This window comes from Phymastichus coffea, unplaced genomic scaffold (assembly GCF_024137745.1).
Source record: "Phymastichus coffea isolate CEN01 unplaced genomic scaffold, Cenicafe_Pcof_1.1 PCOF00035, whole genome shotgun sequence".
NCBI classification, from domain to species: domain Eukaryota; kingdom Metazoa; phylum Arthropoda; class Insecta; order Hymenoptera; family Eulophidae; genus Phymastichus; species Phymastichus coffea.
The window spans coordinates 263804-283948 of NW_026706846.1; the positions used below are offsets into that span (position 1 = coordinate 263804).

A 20145-nucleotide genomic window follows, 5' to 3' on the forward strand; every position below is an offset into this window, starting at 1 on the left:
GAGGTTGAGGTAACCCCTAGAGGTCAACTAGAGGTCAAAGTATGAATTCTTAAAAATCTCGCGAATTCAGTGGTTAAACAAAACAAACGAAAGGATAACCCCAGGTAACTTTCAACGGTGCTCTTTAATTTGTCCTTGAACCTCATTTTCAAGGTTATTTTGAGGTCAACCTCATTTTTTTTAATGGGTACCCCTATTTTTTATGGCGGAATCGAAAAAAGTGAAGACTCTCACGTATGGATGAGTTGAGGTTTGAGGTTAATGTGACCTCTAGGAGTCAGATGAAGGTCAAACTGTGGCTTTGTAATAGTACCGGGATTTTAGTGGTACAAGGAAGCAAATAAAGGTCATGGAAACCCCCATTTTCGACAGCGGCAATCGAAAGAGCGGAAAATTTCACATCCAAATATCTACTTAGATCATAAGTCAAGGGCGAACTTAAAGTTTAAGGTCAGTCGAAGGTCATCCAAACTTAAAGACGCCCTAAAATTTTTTAAAGTTTTTTTCAAAATGGAGAAGGGTATTTATTTAGTAATTGCCCATCGGAGATCCGTAACCTTGAATTTAACCTTCAACCTCATTATCAAGGTTTTTTCAAGATCAATTTTTTTTACTTTTAGCGTTACCCAGGAACAACGACGTGGACGTAGTAAAATCTGTCCCCTTGGGGTGCTTTATTTTCGTGAGTTCCCCTCGCCTCTCACGATCGGGGTGCTTGATTTTCGTGAGTTCCTCTGGCCTCTCACGTATGACTTATCTTACATCAGCACATCTTATTTTAAATGCTCGAATTGTTCACCGTTCACTTCTTGACAGTAAGCTAATCGGTGGTAAAAAGCATCAACAGCATTTTGGATCATTTCAGTGGGAATGAGAGCTGATTCGTCTATGATCCTTTGACGTAATTCGTCCAAGTTTTGGGGTTTAGTTTTGTATACCCGATCCTTTAGATAAACCCAATAGAAATAATCTAAAGGCGTCAAATCGGGGGACCTAGCTGGCCATTCAATTGTGCCTCTCCTTCCTATCCACCGATTATCAAACACCTCATCTAAGTAAATTCGAACGTCTCGTCCATAGTGAGCTGCAGCACCATCCTGCTGATACCATGTATTTTCGAAGTTGTCTCCGACTATTTCTCTAATTGCTGGAACTATTTGATTACGAAGCACCTCTTCATAATTTTGAGCGTTTAAGTTACCATCAATAAAGAATGGCCCTATGATTCGATTATTTACTATTCCAGCCCAAACATTCAACTTCTGCGGATATTGCGATTTATCTTCTCGCATCCAGTGTGGATTTTCCGCAGCCCAGTACCTGCAATTATGTCGATTTAATGTTCCGTCAAGTTGAAAAGTTGCTTCATCAGAGAAAACTATGTTTGATGGAAGATTTGGATTTTCAATTATGCGTGCCATCATATCTTCACAAAACTCAACACGACGATCGAAATCGTCTTCATTCAACTTGTGAACCAGGTGTACTTTAAACGGATGGAATTTTGCTGTTTTTAAAATGATATGTACGGACGATGTACTTATGTCATGCTCTTGAGCAACTCTGCGGATGGAATTATGTGGATTTTCAGTGAATGATAATAGAACATTTAATAAATTCTCTTCATTTATTGCTGAGCGTGGTCTGCCTGACTTAGGTAGATTTCTGACATGGCCAAAATTTACAAACCTTGAAATAGTATTCTGAACAGTAGACACAGCAATTGGAGTTCTATTAACCCGAAATGTCTCATTAAAAAGATTTCTCACTGCCCTGTAAGATCTTTCTACTCCACCCCAACCTCTCATCATAAGAAGTGATATTCTTTCTCGTTCAGTGAGGCGTTCCATTTTAAGTCAGCGAATCGAAATTTACTCAAAAATCAATCAGAATTAAAAACAAAAAGTTTGCAACCCAAATAAATGTTTTCAAAAAATGAAAATTATAATTTGAGTACTTTTACAAAAAAGTTCTACTACAGTCCGACTAATGCACTAATGCTTTATGGAGATTTTCGAATGGTAAAATCTTTTCAAATATGTTGCTTTTTTAAATATTAATTTTTGAAAATGCAATTGTCCCGAAGAATAAGCTCAAAACGATAAAGTTAGGCATAGTACATTTCCTAAGGATAGAACCAAGTGAAATTGTTAGTGGATTTTCAATGAATAGGTATGGGATAGTAACCTTAAAAAGTTTAACCTGCTAATCAAGTTATTAAGAAAATAACCGTAAAAAATCATTGTTGATAGGCGAGGGGAACTCACGAAAATCAAGCACCCCGATCGTGAGAGGCGAGGTGAACTCACGAAAATAAAGCACCCCAAAGGGACAGATTTTACTACGTCCACGTCTCACTATGGGCTAAAATGAAAAATGTTGTGACAAAATAAAATTGCATGCGATAGAAACACGATATGGAAATGAATCAAAGGCTGTTTTAAAGCTGAAGTGATGCTGAATACAGGAAAATTATTCCGATTCAAAAATATTCAATTTGACCCTGAAAATTTCAAGGTCAAAGTCACAACTTTCACAAAAAAAACCACTTTAACGTTTTTTAACACACTCAGCGATTTTCTTTTGAAAAAGAAAGACAGCCATTGTGTAGGCCTTGAAAAACTACATCTAAAAACGCTCTTCAAAAAATTTTTTTCAATTATTGGTCATCGAGGTACGTATCCTGAAAGGTACACATTTTTTCAAGTAGAAAAACTCGGAAACAATCTGGGAAAGCGAAAAAATGTCTCATACAAAAGTTCTTTAACATTGAAGGGGCCATATTTCTGTAACATTTATATTGACCTTGAACATGTTTCGTCAAGGTCATTTCTAGGTTAAGGGGTTTTTTCGACAGAAACACCTACTTTTTATCGTGGATTCGAATTCTGCATGATATTCTACGTATAAAAAAATGCTGTCACCCCCTACTAATCCATTAATATACCCATAATAACCCTACGGCAATGGTAATAACCCCCAAATAATAACTTCCCCCCTAATAATCCAATGGCAATACTATAAATTCCCGAAAAACCCAATGGCAGTACTAGCAACCCTCGATGACCGGATGAAAAGTACGAATTTCGCGTACTAACACACATTCACACCTATAGTGTTAGTTTTAGTAAGAGTATGTCACAATTAAAACAAAAAAAAAATAATAGAAATGAAAAGATTCTTGTTTATACAACACATACTTACAATCTAATATAATACATTTAAATGTCTATAACAATATCACAGTCTAATTCATCAATCGAATATATTTCAGTTTCTTCTTGTTCATTACATTCTTTATCCGACTGTGTATTTTGACTATCTTCGGATACATTGCTATTTGCATTTGGTCTGTAAATATTAAATGGCAATATAATATTGATTGATAATGAATCAGAATATAAAACCATTTCTAACCATTTCCGAGTTTTTCTACTTGAAAAAATGTGTACCTTTCCGGATACGTACCTCGATGACCAATAATTGAAAAAAATTTTTTGAAGAGCGTTTATAGATGTAGTTTTTCAAGGCCTACACAATGGCTGTCTTACTTTTTCAAAAGAAAATCGCTGAGTGTGTTAAAAAACGTTAAAGTGGTTTCTTTTTGTGAAAGTTGTGACTTTGACCTTGAAATTTTCAAGGTCAAATTGAATATTTTTGAATCGGAATAATTTTCCTGTATTCAGCATCACTTCAGCTTTAAAACAGCCTTTGATTCATTTCCATATCGTGTTTCTATCGCATGCAATTTTATTTTGTCACAACATTTTTCATTTTAGCCCATAGTGCGTCGTTGTTCCTGGGTAACGCTAAAAATAAAAAAAATTGATCTTGAAAAAACCTTGATAATGAGGTTGAAGGTTAAATTCAAGGTCACGGATCTCCGATGGGCAATTACTAAATAAATACCCTTCTCCATTATGAAAAAAAATTTTAGGGCGTCTTTAAGTTTGGATGACCTTCGACTGACCTTAAACTTTAAGTTCACCCTTGACTTATGATCTAAGTAGATATTTGGATGTGAAATTTTCCGCTCTTTCGATTGCCGCTGTCGAAAATGGGGGTTTCCATGACCTTTATTTGCTTCCTTGTACCACTAAAATTCCGGTACTATTACAAAGCCACAGTTCGACCTTCATCTGACCCCTAGAGGTCACATTAACCTCAAACCTCAACTCATCCATACGTGAGAGTCTTCACTTTTTTCGATTCCGCCATAAAAAATAGGGGTACCCATTAAAAAAAATGAGGTTGACCTCAAAATAACCTTGAAAATGAGGTTCGAGGACAAATTAAAGAGCACCGTTGAAAGTTACCTGGGGTTATCCTTTTGTTTGTTTTGTTTAACCACTGAATTCGCGAGATTTTTAAGAATTCATACTTTGACCTCCAGTTGACCTTTAGGGGTTACCTCAACCTCATACCTTAATACATATCTGGACGTAAAATTTTCCGCTCTTTCCGATTCCGCCATAAAAAATGGGGGTTTCCATTTTAAAAAAACGAGGTTGACCTCAAAATAACCTTGAAAATGAGGTTCAAATCCAAAGTTACCATCGGATTCCTCGTAAAAAGTTACTTCAAGAACAACCTTCACCCGGTTAAAAAAATAACCGGCTTAAAAAATTTCTCAGGTGTATCGTTACTTTTTGGACACCCTGTATAATGGCAACGTTGTTATAATTTATTAATTCTAATTAACCGATTTTATATTTACATTATCAGATTTTGCAAAAATACGAAAATTAATTATTATTTAAATATTATTAACTAGTAAAAGTAGTTCTTTTTTGGAATTTTATCTACAAGCTATAAACTATTTTTATATGTAAAAAAATTCTTATTATTTTATTGTAAATTTTGCACTATTGTATTAACGAACTTTATTAGTTGATAACTTTGTAATGTGGTTCATTACAAGGTTTTGCATGGAAGTTTGCATTATTTGCACACACTTCAGAGGAACCATCCCCGTCCCTTGCCGCACCGTAACAAGCCGAATAATTATGCCGACTCGCGCTCTAACCAACACATTGCTTTATTTTCATTTTCGCCCATCCACACCCGGGAAAACGACGCAACAAGTCAAAGAACGCATTCCGATGGATGACCGAAAAATGGAACGCACGACGAGAAAAAGAGAGCGCACGCATACACACACTTTCGACCACGTGTTGCCGGCTGGAGGAAAACACACGGCAAAACCTGACTGGAAAATGCAACAAAAATGCATGTGAGTGAAGCCCGCGGACACGTTACATATCCAGGCACTAGTACAGACACTCTGGGGAAGTTGTTACACCTAGGATGACCAGGAAATCGCCAATAAAGCGGCAGCCGGCAATTAGCTGTATCACGCTCCTGCCACCATCGACGATACCCTGAGCGCTACACACACTACTGCTGACCATTGGAAAACACCCGGAGACACATACACAATACCCGGATACACATATATAACATACAACCGAGGGAGAACGCTCCAGAAGGCGCTCCGGAGATCGGCAGCAGAGCACGAGGTCTACACACGGGAGCAAGTGTGGTCATTTTGAAGCGCCGAGATAGACTAAACGGGAGCGAGGGAGACGGAATAGACAAGAGCAAATAAGACAGACCATATGAAAGCGAGAGGACTAGAATAAGTGCAATAGTAATTTGAACACAAACTTGATGATGAGGGCACTTCGACAATGAAACCAACCTACAACTGTTGTATTATATTGCAGAACACCTAGAGATGCGATTGAAAATGTGTAAGGTACTAATGAAAAATTAGTAATACTTGTACGCGACCGCTACAATTCTCTAAGCGTACTCATAAGCGACAATTAGTCAAACAAATTAAATTAACATAATTGATTAATGAAATTTGAACCTCTGATGAATCTCGCCGATGACGTCACGACCAATAAGCGAATTGGAATAAATTTGATTTCCATCTAAACCGAAAAATAAATAGGAGTAGGGGTAAATCTTCCTCATCAATCAATGCTTACCGACTTAGTGGAGATTGATAAAGGGTAAATAGCGACGAAGTAGGAGATAAAATGAGGGCGTTGTTACTTTTCTCACTTGCATATTGACCAATGACGGAATATTTAGAGGACGCTACCGATATCTGAATGAACATATCGGCCAATAAAATGATTTCTCTCGGAAAGAGGAAAAGTAAAGGATCTTTGACCGTGAAAAGCCGTTTCTCATCCATTTTATCGATGATCGTGAGCTACGCTACATGCAAATCCGCTACTAACTGAGACGATCGGGGACTCTGGGAATTAACTGAGTGAGTCTGCAATTGGAATCTGTAAATAGGCAAATTACCACTCAGTAGTAATAGTTAAAGGTGCTGTGCGGGATTCGTCGTGTTCTTAATTCCATCGTGACGCGTGGATCCGTCTACCTCGGAAATAGAGTGCTCCGAATGAGTTGCGCTGATCAACCGCCATTTTTCCGACTAGCTTAAGTATAAGAAATGTGGAATATAGATAGCTAAGTGAAGTACTAATCGCCATCATGAATTGGGGATCGCGTGTATTTTGTCGCGTGTTTGATTCAACGGGACGTATGGATCCGTTGCTGCAACGGGTTAGGTCGTATCGAATCGCGCTGACCTTCCGCCATTCTGATCGACTCTGTATTCTAGATAACGAATAAAGAAAAGTGAATGGTAACTGATCTTTCTCATTTACGCCTCGTTGACTTTTCCCTCCCTGCATGCTGATTTTATTTTCAGCCGTTGACGGTCTGTAGCGAGAACTTTTATTCACTAGTTCCGAACGTAAGGTGACCTACGCGCTAACTCCCTCGACCCGAAACGAGGAGTTTCTTCCTGAGCTGCTGGCACTCCCAGGACGCGAGAGGACGGAGAAGATCAACTATTGGTTGGTGGAGCGGCCTGAAGAAAAGATACCGGCATGAAGCCACCAGCTTGTCTGCTTTGCGCAGTCGCACAGTGGGCAGATAAACCTACGCTCCGATTTCCGATCCTACCCCGACGATCATTGTAACCTATGAACGGCGATCTGGCGCTCTTATCACTAGTCATGGAAACGGTCCAATCAGGTCTTGTGGCGGAAGTATTTTGAGTGTGTGGCTTAACCCCCCCGAAATTCTCTGCTACAACTTTTAATTCCGATTTTTGCGATAAGTGTAAATTATACTTGAATTATCTATATCAACTTCTGTATTTTTTATATAATTTATATTTTCATTAGCGCTGTCTATTCTATTGTAAACAAGATAAAATGATTTTTCACACTTGCGTAAACAGCATGAAGAGAGCTGTCCTGCGAAAATAGGCGGGAAAATTTGTGTATAAATAGGCTGGATCTTGCACAGGCTGGTATTCTCTTCTAGCCTTGCAAAGTGAATGCTCGAGATTGAATAAACTTGACATATACCTAAGTTGTTTCTCTCTAGTGATTAGCTAAGCAATTCTTTCCTTTCCTATTGTAATGGACGCTCGACTCATAGAACACTTCGTGTCATAAAAAATTAAAGAAAAGTCCATATATATATATATATTATTGTACAATTTTTAAATTCAATACTCAAACGAATTCTTACTCATTAACGCGACAACCACGAGAACACAAAAATATAAAATAATAGGTGATATTAACATCACAATCGAATTTCATGTTATTATAAGCCTATAGTAGAATGTTCAAATCCAACATTTTTCAAATGACCATATCTTCATTGAAAAAATTATAAAATTAATTTTGAATAGTGCTTTTTGTAGCCCAAGAGCTGCTATTTTAGATCAGAATTGCGCAGAAAAAATCCTTCGTCATATTACAGGTGGTCAAATACGAGGGTCGTTTGAAAAGTCCGTGCAAAGTCAGAGAGATGGCGCTACTAGTGCGTATCAAGATTATTTTCGGCCAATTGATCAGCCAATTACTTTGCGTTTTACATTCGTTTCAATCAAAGAAATCGAGTGGTTGTAAAAAAATGAACGAAAAAGAATTTCGTGTATTGATTAAACATTACTTTTTCAAAGGCAAAACGCCTCAGGAGATTAAATAGAAGCTTGATAAACATGGACATGAAAAAGCTATCCGCTAGATGGGTGCTGCGATTGCTCACGATTGACCAAAAACGAGATCGTGTGAAGTGTTGCAAGAATGGTTTGCAGCTGTTTGAGCAAAATCCGCAAGAGTTTAAGCGTCGTTTCATCACTGTAGATGAAACATGGATACATCACTACACTCCTGAGACCAAAGAGCAGTCTAAACAATGGGTTACCAAGGGGGAATCTGCTCTGAAAAAGGTGAAGACAATTCCTTCGGCCGGGAAGGTTATGGCGACTGTCTTTTGGGATTCGCAAGGAATAATCTTCATTGACTATCTGAAAAAGGGTAAAACCATTACAGGCGAATATTATTCATCATTATTGGATCGTTTGAAAACCGAGTTGCTAGAGAAACGTCCACGATTGGCCCACAAAAAAGTCCTCTTCCATCACGACAATGGGCCAGCTCACGCTTCAGCAATTGTGGCCGCAAAACTGATGGCGATAGGGATCCAACTCGTTTCACATCCCCCCTATTCTCCAGACTTGGCTCCGTCGGACTACTATTTGTTCCCTAATATGAAAAAATGGCTGGCGGGGAAAAGATTTTATTCAAACGAGGAGGTGATTGCAGAAACGAATGCCTATTTTACAGAATTGAACAAATCCTATTATTTGGAAGCGATTAACAAACTAGAGCAGCGTTGGATGAAGTGTATAAGCCTAAAAGAAGACTATGTTGAAAAATAAAAAAGATTTATTAAAAAAAATCAAGCAGTTTTTATTTTTGCACGGAGTTTTCAAACGACCCTTGTATAGCAAAAAAGCATATTTTGTCGCTTTTAGATTAAGATATCTGGAAAACGAAGGGTGATAGAGAAATTCTAAGCCTAGATTCGGAATAAACGCACAAAAATCTATATACTATGTCTGGTTTCAGGTTCTTGACTTTTATAAAATTTTGTTGGCCTGTGCAATAAAGCGTTGTTATATTTTGATAGAGGAATGAAGGTAATCAAATTTTTATAAATTCAACGTACGCATTAAAACTTATAACGAGCGGCCAGACCCTCGTTATGTCTCTCTCTCCCCATACATAATTATAATTATTCTTATATATATAATTGTCTTATAATTATCCCACATGTATGGCAGCCAAAGGTAAGTCAGAGAGAGCGCTAATAGAGGGCGAGCTAGAGAGAGAGAATTCGGGAGGCCGGCGTGACGCGCGCGAGTAGAAGAGTTCGGAGAGGCGCGCGATAAGGACTCGCTCTTGTACCGGCGACGACGAAGCACGTGGACGTGTGACGAGCGGCTATACTTGTGCTTGCGACCTTTTGTTACTCGACTTTTCGCGACTAACTCTTGTGACTGACATTTTGGTTGCCTGCGAATACGCGAGTGTCCACTCGGTGTGAGATATCGGTGCCGAGATTGCCCCTAGTGCCTTTGGCGGGCTAGTTCCTGCGACCGCGCGTGCGAGCCTTTAAGGCCGCCCGCTTCTTGACTGCACCCGAGCTGTACACTGCGCGTCATCGCGAGCCACGTGCGAGGCTGGGGGATATCGCCTGCAGGGCTAACGCCGAGACGTTATTGTAAGTACCTTCTCGAATACATGTTTCTCTCGCTAGCTTTTCGCCGCTCTCTCTCCCGCTTACGCTGCGTATTAATTTTGTATTACTCTCCGTAGTAAACCCGACGTTATTTGTATATCTGTTTTCTTCTTTTGCGCTTCCTTTTACCTATCGTAATCAATCCCGTTCCGTCCGGCTTTCGCACCTAAACTTCGTGATTATTCCAAAGCGCCCATAGGACTACACGACGCTCTCCGCGGGCCAAGGTAACAGACGCTGCACCACGACGTTCCTGTTGCCGCTGGGCTAGGCTTTGCGCAGCCTATTACGAGGCCCACACCGAGCTGTTTATTCCCCTCGTAATTTATATAACGAGTGACCCGCGCTGGGTCAAAACCCCGTTATAAACTATAACCAAAAGACTGACGAACATGAAAAAGAGGATGTATGCAAATAATATAAAAGCAACAACAGAGTGTTTTACTACAGCTAGGCAAATGCTTATTAGATATTGGTGAGGAAAAAGATTATGGAAGTAATATAATATAAACAGAAATTTTTTCTTTTTCTTTCTTTTTTTTTCATTTAGTTTAGTATTATTTTGTTTTTTGTATCCACACCAGAGAACAGGGATTGATTTCCTCTGCTGGACTACAATATTATTGTAATGTAATACAACATATATTTTTACCTTTATTTAACCAATTTATAATTACTTTGGGATAAGTAAATATTGTTAATAACTGCATTACTAGTCTCTCCCTAGATAAAAAAAATTATACTAATTTTGCTTAACTGTGATAATGCATCTATTCTTGAATATCTCTATTTATGGGTTTGACATGTCTTCATGACTTTTTATAAAATTCTATCCAATATTCTATCCATTATTCGTATTTGTAGTCATATTGTGATAGATCATTGGCTAAATTCTATGCTATATATTATTAAAGAAAGTATTTTTAATTTTTGCCTTAGAGTAAATAACGGATTTTCTCTTTACTCGTATCTATATATCTCCGGTGTTTGGATGTATCTATTGCGTTTGTGTGGTTGAGTTATTTCGCCGGCCCTTTCGTATATCTTAATCAGCTGCTGTGTTTGAGATTGTTGGTGAAGAGTTCATAGGCATTGGGCAGTGTTGCCGTTAACCTCTCCAAGTACGGTACGAATTCACGCCGTTATGTATGTGTCGTGGGCGCCACAGTATTGTTATATACCGGTCAGTTGTTTTGTGTTATAACGAGTCGCATTCTCGTTATGTCTCTCTCTCCCTGCGGCCAGTCTGTTTATTAATCATATTTATATTTTACCATGTATTATAATAATTTGTAATTTGTAGCGCAGTTGAAATGTCAGCGAACAAGGTAAGAGTCGAGTCCTACGATCTATACTATCGATAGTCCCTAGCGCGGATGTCGCGGAGAGACCGCGATCGCGAAGGAGAGAGAGAAGGAGAGCGCGCAATGAGTTAGTTGGCATGCGAGCAGGGACAAGTACGGACGCTAGCATAGTTTGACAGTAACACATTTTCTTTTGCGTTACGAGAGATCTCGAGGGAGTAAGCGAGTACGCAGTGGCGATTATACGAGTCCAAAGATCGCCAGCGATAAGCGAAGGCGCATAGCTGATGTTGACCGGAATTCCGTCAGCTATAAGGCTAGAAAGCGAGAACGCCCGCTCGAGTGTAGGACAGGAGTAAGCGTGGTCGCGATCCACTGTTCGTGCGTTGCTGCCGTTCTAATAACCGACGACAACTACTGTAAGTACCTACTCGATTCTCTCTCTCTCTCTTAGGCTCTCTCTCTCTCCTATTGCTTGCTAACTGCATTTGTCACTTTAGTTTTTCGCCCGACTTACGCCCTCTGTCATTTTGCTCGGCATTGCGTCTTGCCTCGAGCCGCTTTAAGCGAATTCGTTGTCCGATCTTGTTCGGTTGCTGACAAGATCGGCGCACTGCGTTGCGTCGTCGCCTTGTTCGCTGCCGTTCACATTTCGCCTCCACGCCCGCTTGTATGTATTCGTAAGTGCCTGAAATACACGATTCGTTTCTACCAAAATCCGCAGCAACTTATTCCGATACACTTGCCCTATTGTATAACTACTTCGCCGCGAGACTCTTTAGGTTGTCCCTCACCAAGTAACCTGTGGCTCACGACACTCTCCGCGGGCCGAATTTCTACGTAAGGAAAGAGGCAAGCTGATGCGGCTGGACCCAAGCACTGTTCGCACTGGCGCACAGGGTTGTCTTGGATAGCGCACTTCGCTTTGTTAAAATGTTAATCCGCGAGAACTATTTATTATATAACTGATTTAGCCCGGAAAGAGCACGAGCTAAAACCCCGTTATAGTGTATAGGGTCATGTTCGAATGAAGCGCATCAATATTAAGCGAGTGTCACAATGTTTCACCCTATCACGGATCCTTATCTTGATGTTAACTTTGCGTATGATTAGTGTACATGCCTAATATACTGTTTAGTCATGTGAACGTTGGTTTCTCACGAAACCATCTCATTAAATAATTGATCATGGGATTAACATTTCAATTTTTCGGTCGCTTTTTGGTTACAAAATACTTATCAGTTTTTGGAAAAGACTATTCAGAATTTTACGTTAAAAGGAGCATACCAACATTTTTTCGTTTTAATTCAGCTGTAACTTTCATTATGTGTATGAGATGAAGTTATGAAAACTTTTTTCGTTGCGTAGAGCCCTTAATGACTTTCGTATATCAAGAGTCTGTCGTTTAGTAATGATTTAATGTGGAATTTCGCGATATATTAATTAGAAAATATGATTAAGTTCTTAATCTGTTGATGTGTACAGATTCTCTTGAACTTCGATACCTATTTTATCTTTTTATTTGTTTAATAGATAATGATCCACCCGCAAAATATAAAAATATTAATTTTATTATTTTCATTTTTCTTTCTTTCAGGAGATGATAGTTTAAACAAAAAAATCAAGGATCTTGAGATTCAGTTAGTTAACAATCAATCAGAAATTAAATCTTTGATTGATCAACTGAAAGCTGCTCGTTTCCAAGGACAGCAATATTGTGATATTGCAGAAAGTACAGAAGCTCAACTTAGAGAAATGACAGACCAATTCAGAAAATTAGAAAAAGATTATAATGTAAACATGAAAAAATCAGAAGATAAAGTAGGGGATTTAAATAATACAATAAAATTGTTAGAAGAAAAAATATCCAAACTGTCAAATGTCCGTGAAGATTCTGATTCAGAATTGAGAAAGATAATATCTGATTCTGAAGAAAAAGTTCAAGCCTTTGATGAAATAAAAATAGAACTTGATAATATAAAATTGGAATTAAAAGCAGCTGTAATTGCTGCCAGTGTAGCTGAAGATAAGTATGCAAGAGAAATGGTTTTACATTCTGCCGATTTACAAATGCTTACCAAAATAAAAGAGGAGAATCAAAAAATTACAGATAAACTAGCAGAGTTAATGCAAGAACATGATTCAGCCAAAAGTATGCTCCACCTTGAAAAATCAATGTGGCAGGAAAGAGAACAGCGATATGTTAATGAAATTGAAGAATTAAAAAAACGAATAGAAGATTTGGATGCACAAAATATCCTTTTACATAATCAAATTCAAGAATTAAGTGAACGTACTGCAATTCTTCACAGTCAAAATATCAGTACCAGTGATTTCAATAGTTCTATAAATTTAGAATTTGTAAATCGTAGTTTTGACGAGGAAGATCAAAAATCAGTAGAACAATTACTCCAAGTCATGAAGTACTTACGCCGCGAAAAAGATTTAGCACTTGCTAAATTTGATGTTCTTAAATCCGAAAATTCTAGATTAAAATCCCAAATTGATCTGTCTGAAAAGCGTTTTGAAGAATTGAAAAAATCAATTGATCGTGACCGAGAAAATAATGAAATTGATGTGCTCACTGTTTCAAAACATGCAGAGCTTTTACGTAAAGTAGAGACTTTGAATGCTATAACAGATTCCAACAGAGTCCTTCGAGAAGAAAGAGACCTTTTGAATAATAAAATTGGAGAGTTGACATGTAAAGTAAAGCAATTATCTGAAGAAGTTATACCATTGCGTGAAAAAGTTTCCGATCTGCAAGCTAAAAATGAGTCTTTGATTCAAGAAAATAATAGTTTGAAAAGTGAAGTTTTGCGATGGAGACAAAGAGCTAACACTCTTATAGAACGTTCCAGTAAAGCAACTCCCGAGGATTGGCGCAGGTTACAAACTGAAAGAGAAAACTTAAGTAAACTTTTAACTTCAGAACGTGAAGTTCACGCTAAATGTATGGATGAATTGAATATTTTAAAAAATGAGAAGTCGCGATTAGAGGATCAATTCTCTCAAATTCAAAAACAAATACAATCTAGAGAAGAAGTAATATCACGAATCACGGACGATAACCAACTATTGAATAATAACTTTAATGATGTTAACTCGAATTTAAACCAAAAGTTGAAAGAAATAGAAAATTTGAAAAAAGAAATTCTAGATAAAGAAGCACTTTTAGTTGACGTGAGAAATAAAGAAATTCAAATACGTAAAATAGCCAAAAAATATAAAACACAATACGAAGAACTATCAAAGACTTTGGAAGAAGAGAAAATGCGGATAGAAAGTCAAATTGTAAGTAACCAAGTAATAGGACAAAAGCAAATAATTGAAGATGATTCACAATTGATATCAGAACGAGAAAGTAAATTAAGAGAAGAAGGACGTTCAGAGTTTCGACAAGTCAATCAAGAATTGACTCTAAAGGTTGAAGAGCTTAATCGAAAAATTATATCTATGCAATCGGAATCCGATAATCTTAAAAAAGAAATAGAACTAATAAATAAAACTAGCCTTGAAAAAGAAGAAAAAGCAAAGCAAGTTTTGAAAGGAGCTCGAACGAAAATTATGCAGCTTACAGAATATAAAAAATATTGTGAAAAAGAAGTAAACGAACTCAAAGAGAAACTTGAATCGAGTACTTCCGAAATTGAATCAAGTACAAGTGAATACGAAACTAGACTTGCAGCGCTTAAATCTCAAATGGAAGGTAGAATCTCACGTCTAGAACATGAACGTTCGGATCTTCAAGCGGAAAAGGAGTCTCTGATACAGCGTGCTACACAGTTACAGCGACAATTAGTCGGGCAAGGTAATCCTAATACTGGGACAAGTGAGCCTCCAACGGCTAATATTAAACCAATGTCAGCTCGTGCAGAAACACCACTAGCTAGTATTCGTCCAATGAGCGTCGTAGTGCAATCTCGTACAGCTGCGGTTTTACCAACAACAGTTGGAAATCCTCTACTTTCAGCATCTCAACAGTCTTCGCAGCAATTAGTACATACTACTGAAACCAGCTCCCCCACCAGTTCTCATATTGATTATCAGCCTGTCAGTACAAGTAGACAGCATTTGATTCAAACTCAAATAAATGAATCGGCTGAATCTACTTTGCGAGAAGAACCTGAAGTTGATCAACAGCAACAGCAAGCATGTCCTCAACAAGCAGTAGCTTTAGTGAGCCCACGTATTGAACAGCAACAACAACAATCTTTACCAAGTGATCAACAGACTGTGCCAAGTAGTTCTACACAACCTGTTAGTACATCACACCCTTCGAATGGAATTAAACGTCCTAGAACATTAGATTCTACTGGATCTAATTTGAATGAAAATATGGATCTTTCTAGACAAGAGCAGCTTTCAAGTCCAAAAAACAAAAGAAGTAGACAACAAGAATTAACGTCTGCATCTGGTAATACATCAGACATTGAATATCAGGTAAATTATTTTATTTAATTTTAATAAATCTACTGTATGATAGCTTTTTATGACGAATAATAAATTAGTTATTCATCTGACCTCATTGCTAACTATATATTCAGAACATTAATATTTTATTTTTCACTTTAATCTATACATTGATAAATTAATCAAGCGAGTTTTTTCTGTGCATAAGTAAAGATTCTCTGTTTTATATTGATTAATGATTGTGTAATTTTAGAACTTGCTGTTTATCAAATAGGAAATCGTGGAATGTTGGAAAAATTCTCAGAAATTTTCAAATTTATTACAAATCTTACTGAAAAAAGTTACAAATAACTTGGACCTTGAAAGATCTTTTAAGAATAAGGATCTGAATAACATGATTTTTTATAAAGACCAGATGTACATATAAAGTTTATATACAGGTAGTACAACTTATCGTTCTTTGCAGTTCTGGAGCAAGTCGATTTGCAGGCACACAAGTGCTTGAAGTCGATGCTGTGCATTGCAGAGAGCGATGAGCAAACATACAGATTCGACTCGTGGTTGATAGATCATTGGTCAGTGACTTTTATCACAACAATGAGCGATCTACAAATGCTTCGTTGCTAAAACTAGCGGCGAGAAGCTTCGAATTGAGAAGCCACCTCCCCTACAAACGACTCCGCGGCCGCGAGATAAGTTAGATCGATAAGCGAAAAATTTCTCCTGCGCCCTTCTAGTGAGACTAAGACACCTCTAAGCGATTTGAGACACACCTGCTCTCGTGTGAAGCAACAGCAGACGGTGGACCCATCGAACGCAATCAACGGAGAATCTGTACGAGTTCAACCGCCCGTGATCAATAAGGTAGGGGTACGGCGGCGAAATTTACGCCAAATAAGAACGAACGAGATTGATCATAATAAGATGAGACGAAATTACGAATTTGAAAAAAATTTAAATTGGTACTGAGAATTGCCTATACGTAGTAGATTACATACTAAATTACGTACATGACTCGCATATTGTACCGAGGCAAACAAGTAAAATTGAGATAAAATGAAATTTTAAATAAAGCGAAATAGGAATAATAAAAATTGACCAACGAATGAGGGGATGACCGTCTAATTCCTGTAGTAAATAAATTTTATGTGATTTATTGGACTCTTTCCTCTGACTCAAGTCGCGTACCTTCTTCCTGCATGGTGTCATTTAATTTGTAGCCGCGATCGAAATGTCAGACTTGATTAGTAATTTAAGTACTCACAAGAGTTAACAGTCTGCGAATTCTTAGATAGATCTAAGATTTTCGTCAAAATCGACTCGCTACAACATAAATTCAAAAGGTAACAAACATGAATTGTTCGTTTCATTATAAATCCCACTCGCTTCCTATCCTGGAAAATAGAGTTGCCTACAAAAGCTAGCTCGGTCAACTTCGGATATACACAAGAACAAGGAATAAGAATAAGCCATTAGGAGAGGCAGCTGCCCGATTTGATGATGGAAAACCCGGTCGTTGAACAACGCAAATTCCAGCCCCTATCAAAGTCGATAGGCTTTATGTGAGGTAATCTAGCATTATTTCTGATTCCCATTCCCGACCACTACTGCAATAAAAGAACAGTCTGGCACCCGATGATAAGTCGGGAAGACGTGTTACCGACGGCTATTAGGTGGCGAGATTTTGGCTGGCGGTTTTATACTCGCAAATCTCTCGTCAAAAGCTGGTAAAATTTATGTCTTCGTATCAATTTGATCAATTTTAATTGCGAAAACCAATATCTGTTTGCTTTTAAAACAAAACAATTTCCAATCAAATTAACACGTATTATGACTATTTACAAATTTCAAGGATGAAAGTGGCCATCGACTTACGTAGAGATGTCTTTAGTTACGGATAATTATATATTGTATTTTTCGAGTTAGATCATGGATTACTATTAAAATATTTTTTGGAAATCATATGCTTGAACAAAAATCAATAATTACGTTTATATTTATAAGAAACGTTTATGAGAAAAATAAAAAATTATAAAATAAACATTCATATTATTTCTATACCGCACGTTTACCGTGAGCGAAGCGCGCATGTAGATTGCTAGTAAAAATAAATAAACAAATATGTACTAATCGACTGTATAATAGTTATTGTGCTGATACCGTAAGTGCATTACGCGAATGCAATTTACTAATGAGTGAGGTTTGTCATCAAACAATATCTGTAATGAAAATTCAATGGTACTACAAGAAATTTTATGATCGATCAGACAATGAGATATTAGTGGCCTTAGCTATCGTGTTTACTAGTATTAAGATGTCAAAGTGGTCTGACGCAAATAAGAAAAATTGGTCATTGTTTACAGATTTCATGAAATACTTTCGTTTGCAATCCAGTGCGACATTGTATCACGTAAATGTATATGACGAATTACGCAAATGTATTCTACACAGAAAATGAGTCAATAGATGACTTTATATAAAATTTTTGTATATTGCTGTAAAAAATCCTTCCGCGTCTTTTGTTCGAATTTTAACGACTCACATTTATATTGGGAACAAAAATTCGGATGACACTGTTAGAAAGATATACGCTAAAAATCGAAAGAAGTCCCGAACAAGAACAAACAAGATAAAAATAGTACGAGTAAATCGAAGGCAAGTATGCTGATCACTAGGTCAGATATCAGTCACAATATCAGATCAACTGAGTCAAAGCAAAAACTTTTAAGTGAATGTTGCACTAATTTCTGGCGAAATTGCAGGTGCGAATAAGCAGTCTCGAGCTCAACTCAACTCACCAAACTCGTGGAATGATGAATAATTTATATAGATGGGAAATGCATATTGTAAGCACGGAGAAAATATCGAAAGTAAAGCTCTTATTGTTATAAGTACTGAGGCTGCACTAAGATGCAGTCAAACAGGCTGCAATTAGACGCAACCTTTCACACGAAAATATCGAAAACACATTTATTGCCTCACCGGAAGACATCTGTCCTCAGCGTGCTTCGAAAATTCAGCGAGGAAAATATTTTATGGCATTACTTGGGTTTCTTCTTAAGCAGACTCTGAAATTATAGCAAAAATAGTAAGCTATGCTCGCTTATAGGTTTCCCAACAAAAACATTATTCATTCTTGTATTAGTGATAATTTTGATTCAGCTAAGAGAATGTTAGTGGGTGTGTTTTTCCGAAAGCCTAATTGAAGAATATTCAATCCGTTTAATGTTTACAATTGCTTTGTTTTGTGTTAGAAAGTATATGAAGTATCCATATTCCACACAGAATTGAACGTTTCTGGGTAAGCGCCTCACCATGTTCCTTTTACAAACATTATTATGTTTAATGACAGTAAGGTATTTACAACCAATTCTGCATATTCAAAAAAATTAGATTGTCAGTTATCTATTGTCCTTCACAAAAATCAGTTTGACTGTTGGAAAGGAGATTGTTTTATTCAATTTACCACTACATTCTACTTTTTATGATCTATTCAAAAAGTTTACACAAGTATGATGTAAGTAAGATAGGCTTAACGTTTTTTCCGTCAGCTTTGTTTACAAGATGAACGTAAAAGTATTTTCAACTATGTAGATAACTAGCAGTGGAGTACATTTTACTCAAAACATCTAGACTCACAATTTAAAGGAAAACTTTGTATAATGTTTGAGTCAACTTCATTCATATCAGGATTTGATTTAGTATCTTTATTTTCAAAAGCTAAATTCTATGAAGTTAAAAGGCACATTAAGAAGTCATTCGCATTCTAACCTGCTAAATAGTTGCGATCGGCCACACACCAAGGGATAATTTTTAATCAAAATGTTTCATTTTGACTTTTGTTTAAAGATATTTTGAAGTATGGTTAGGCTTTATTCTCAGCTATTCATTTTGAAGAATGTTAGTTTTGTGTTCCAGACATGGTTTTTTCTAATTTTATTTTAATTTTTTAAAATTTATTTTCATAACAAAATTGTCCAAAACTAACAGAACAACTTACTACAAATCTTTTGTGAGACAAATGTTATACGACTGTAAACGTTTTTTTAATAATTTCGTAGTTTGTGTTGTGTGGAATACTGTCTTATTATTATTATTAGTTTTGTATTTGTTTCGATTCATTATTGAATAAATGTAATCTTCTTAAGTCGCATACTGTTATACTGTAAAAATCGGGTATTGTTTGTTTAGTATTATGTCTATAAGGTTTTGTCTGTTTTGTTTATTAAAACATTTGTTTAGTAATAAAAGTTTACTATGAACCAAGATATATTTAGAAGAAATTTTTTTTATAGCAGTTAGTTAGAATTATGTTATTTTGCATAATAATAATGATATCTAGAAAATTCTTGAAAGAATTTCCTAATGAGATGACGCCTAATAATTAAAAAGATATTATCAACTACATATGTAAAATAGAATTGAGGAATACGAGAAAATCTATTTGTAAGAGTAGAAAGACAATAACTTTCTAGATTATCGAATACTACATCAGCACCTAATTTAGTTATAAAATTTGTTATTCAATGAGAAATAGGTGTTGTCATATAAAAATTTTATAATATTTATAATATCAGTAAACGGAACATTATTATGATTTCTAATAATATGAAATCTACGATCTAATCTATAAAGTATTTGGTTAAGTTGTATATACATAAAAAACGATACTAATTCTATAGAGACAAACAAATCATACGTATCCAGGCGAACCTGAAACAATTGTTCATCAAATTCAAAACTATTATTATTATTAATGTAGGATATCAGTAGTTTAATCCATTTATTTTAAATC

General features: G+C 36.6%; 1 protein-coding gene across 1 annotated transcript in view; it reads left to right on the top strand.

Moving 5' to 3' along the window:
- The window catches only part of LOC131663408 (nucleoprotein TPR), a 490761-nt gene that overhangs the window by 262516 nt on the left and 208100 nt on the right, over positions 1–20145 (top strand). The window contains exon 11 of the mRNA XM_058933811.1: positions 12535–15380. Coding sequence (XP_058789794.1) covers positions 12535–15380 — 2846 coding nt within the window. The remainder of the gene's footprint in view (positions 1–12534; positions 15381–20145) is intronic.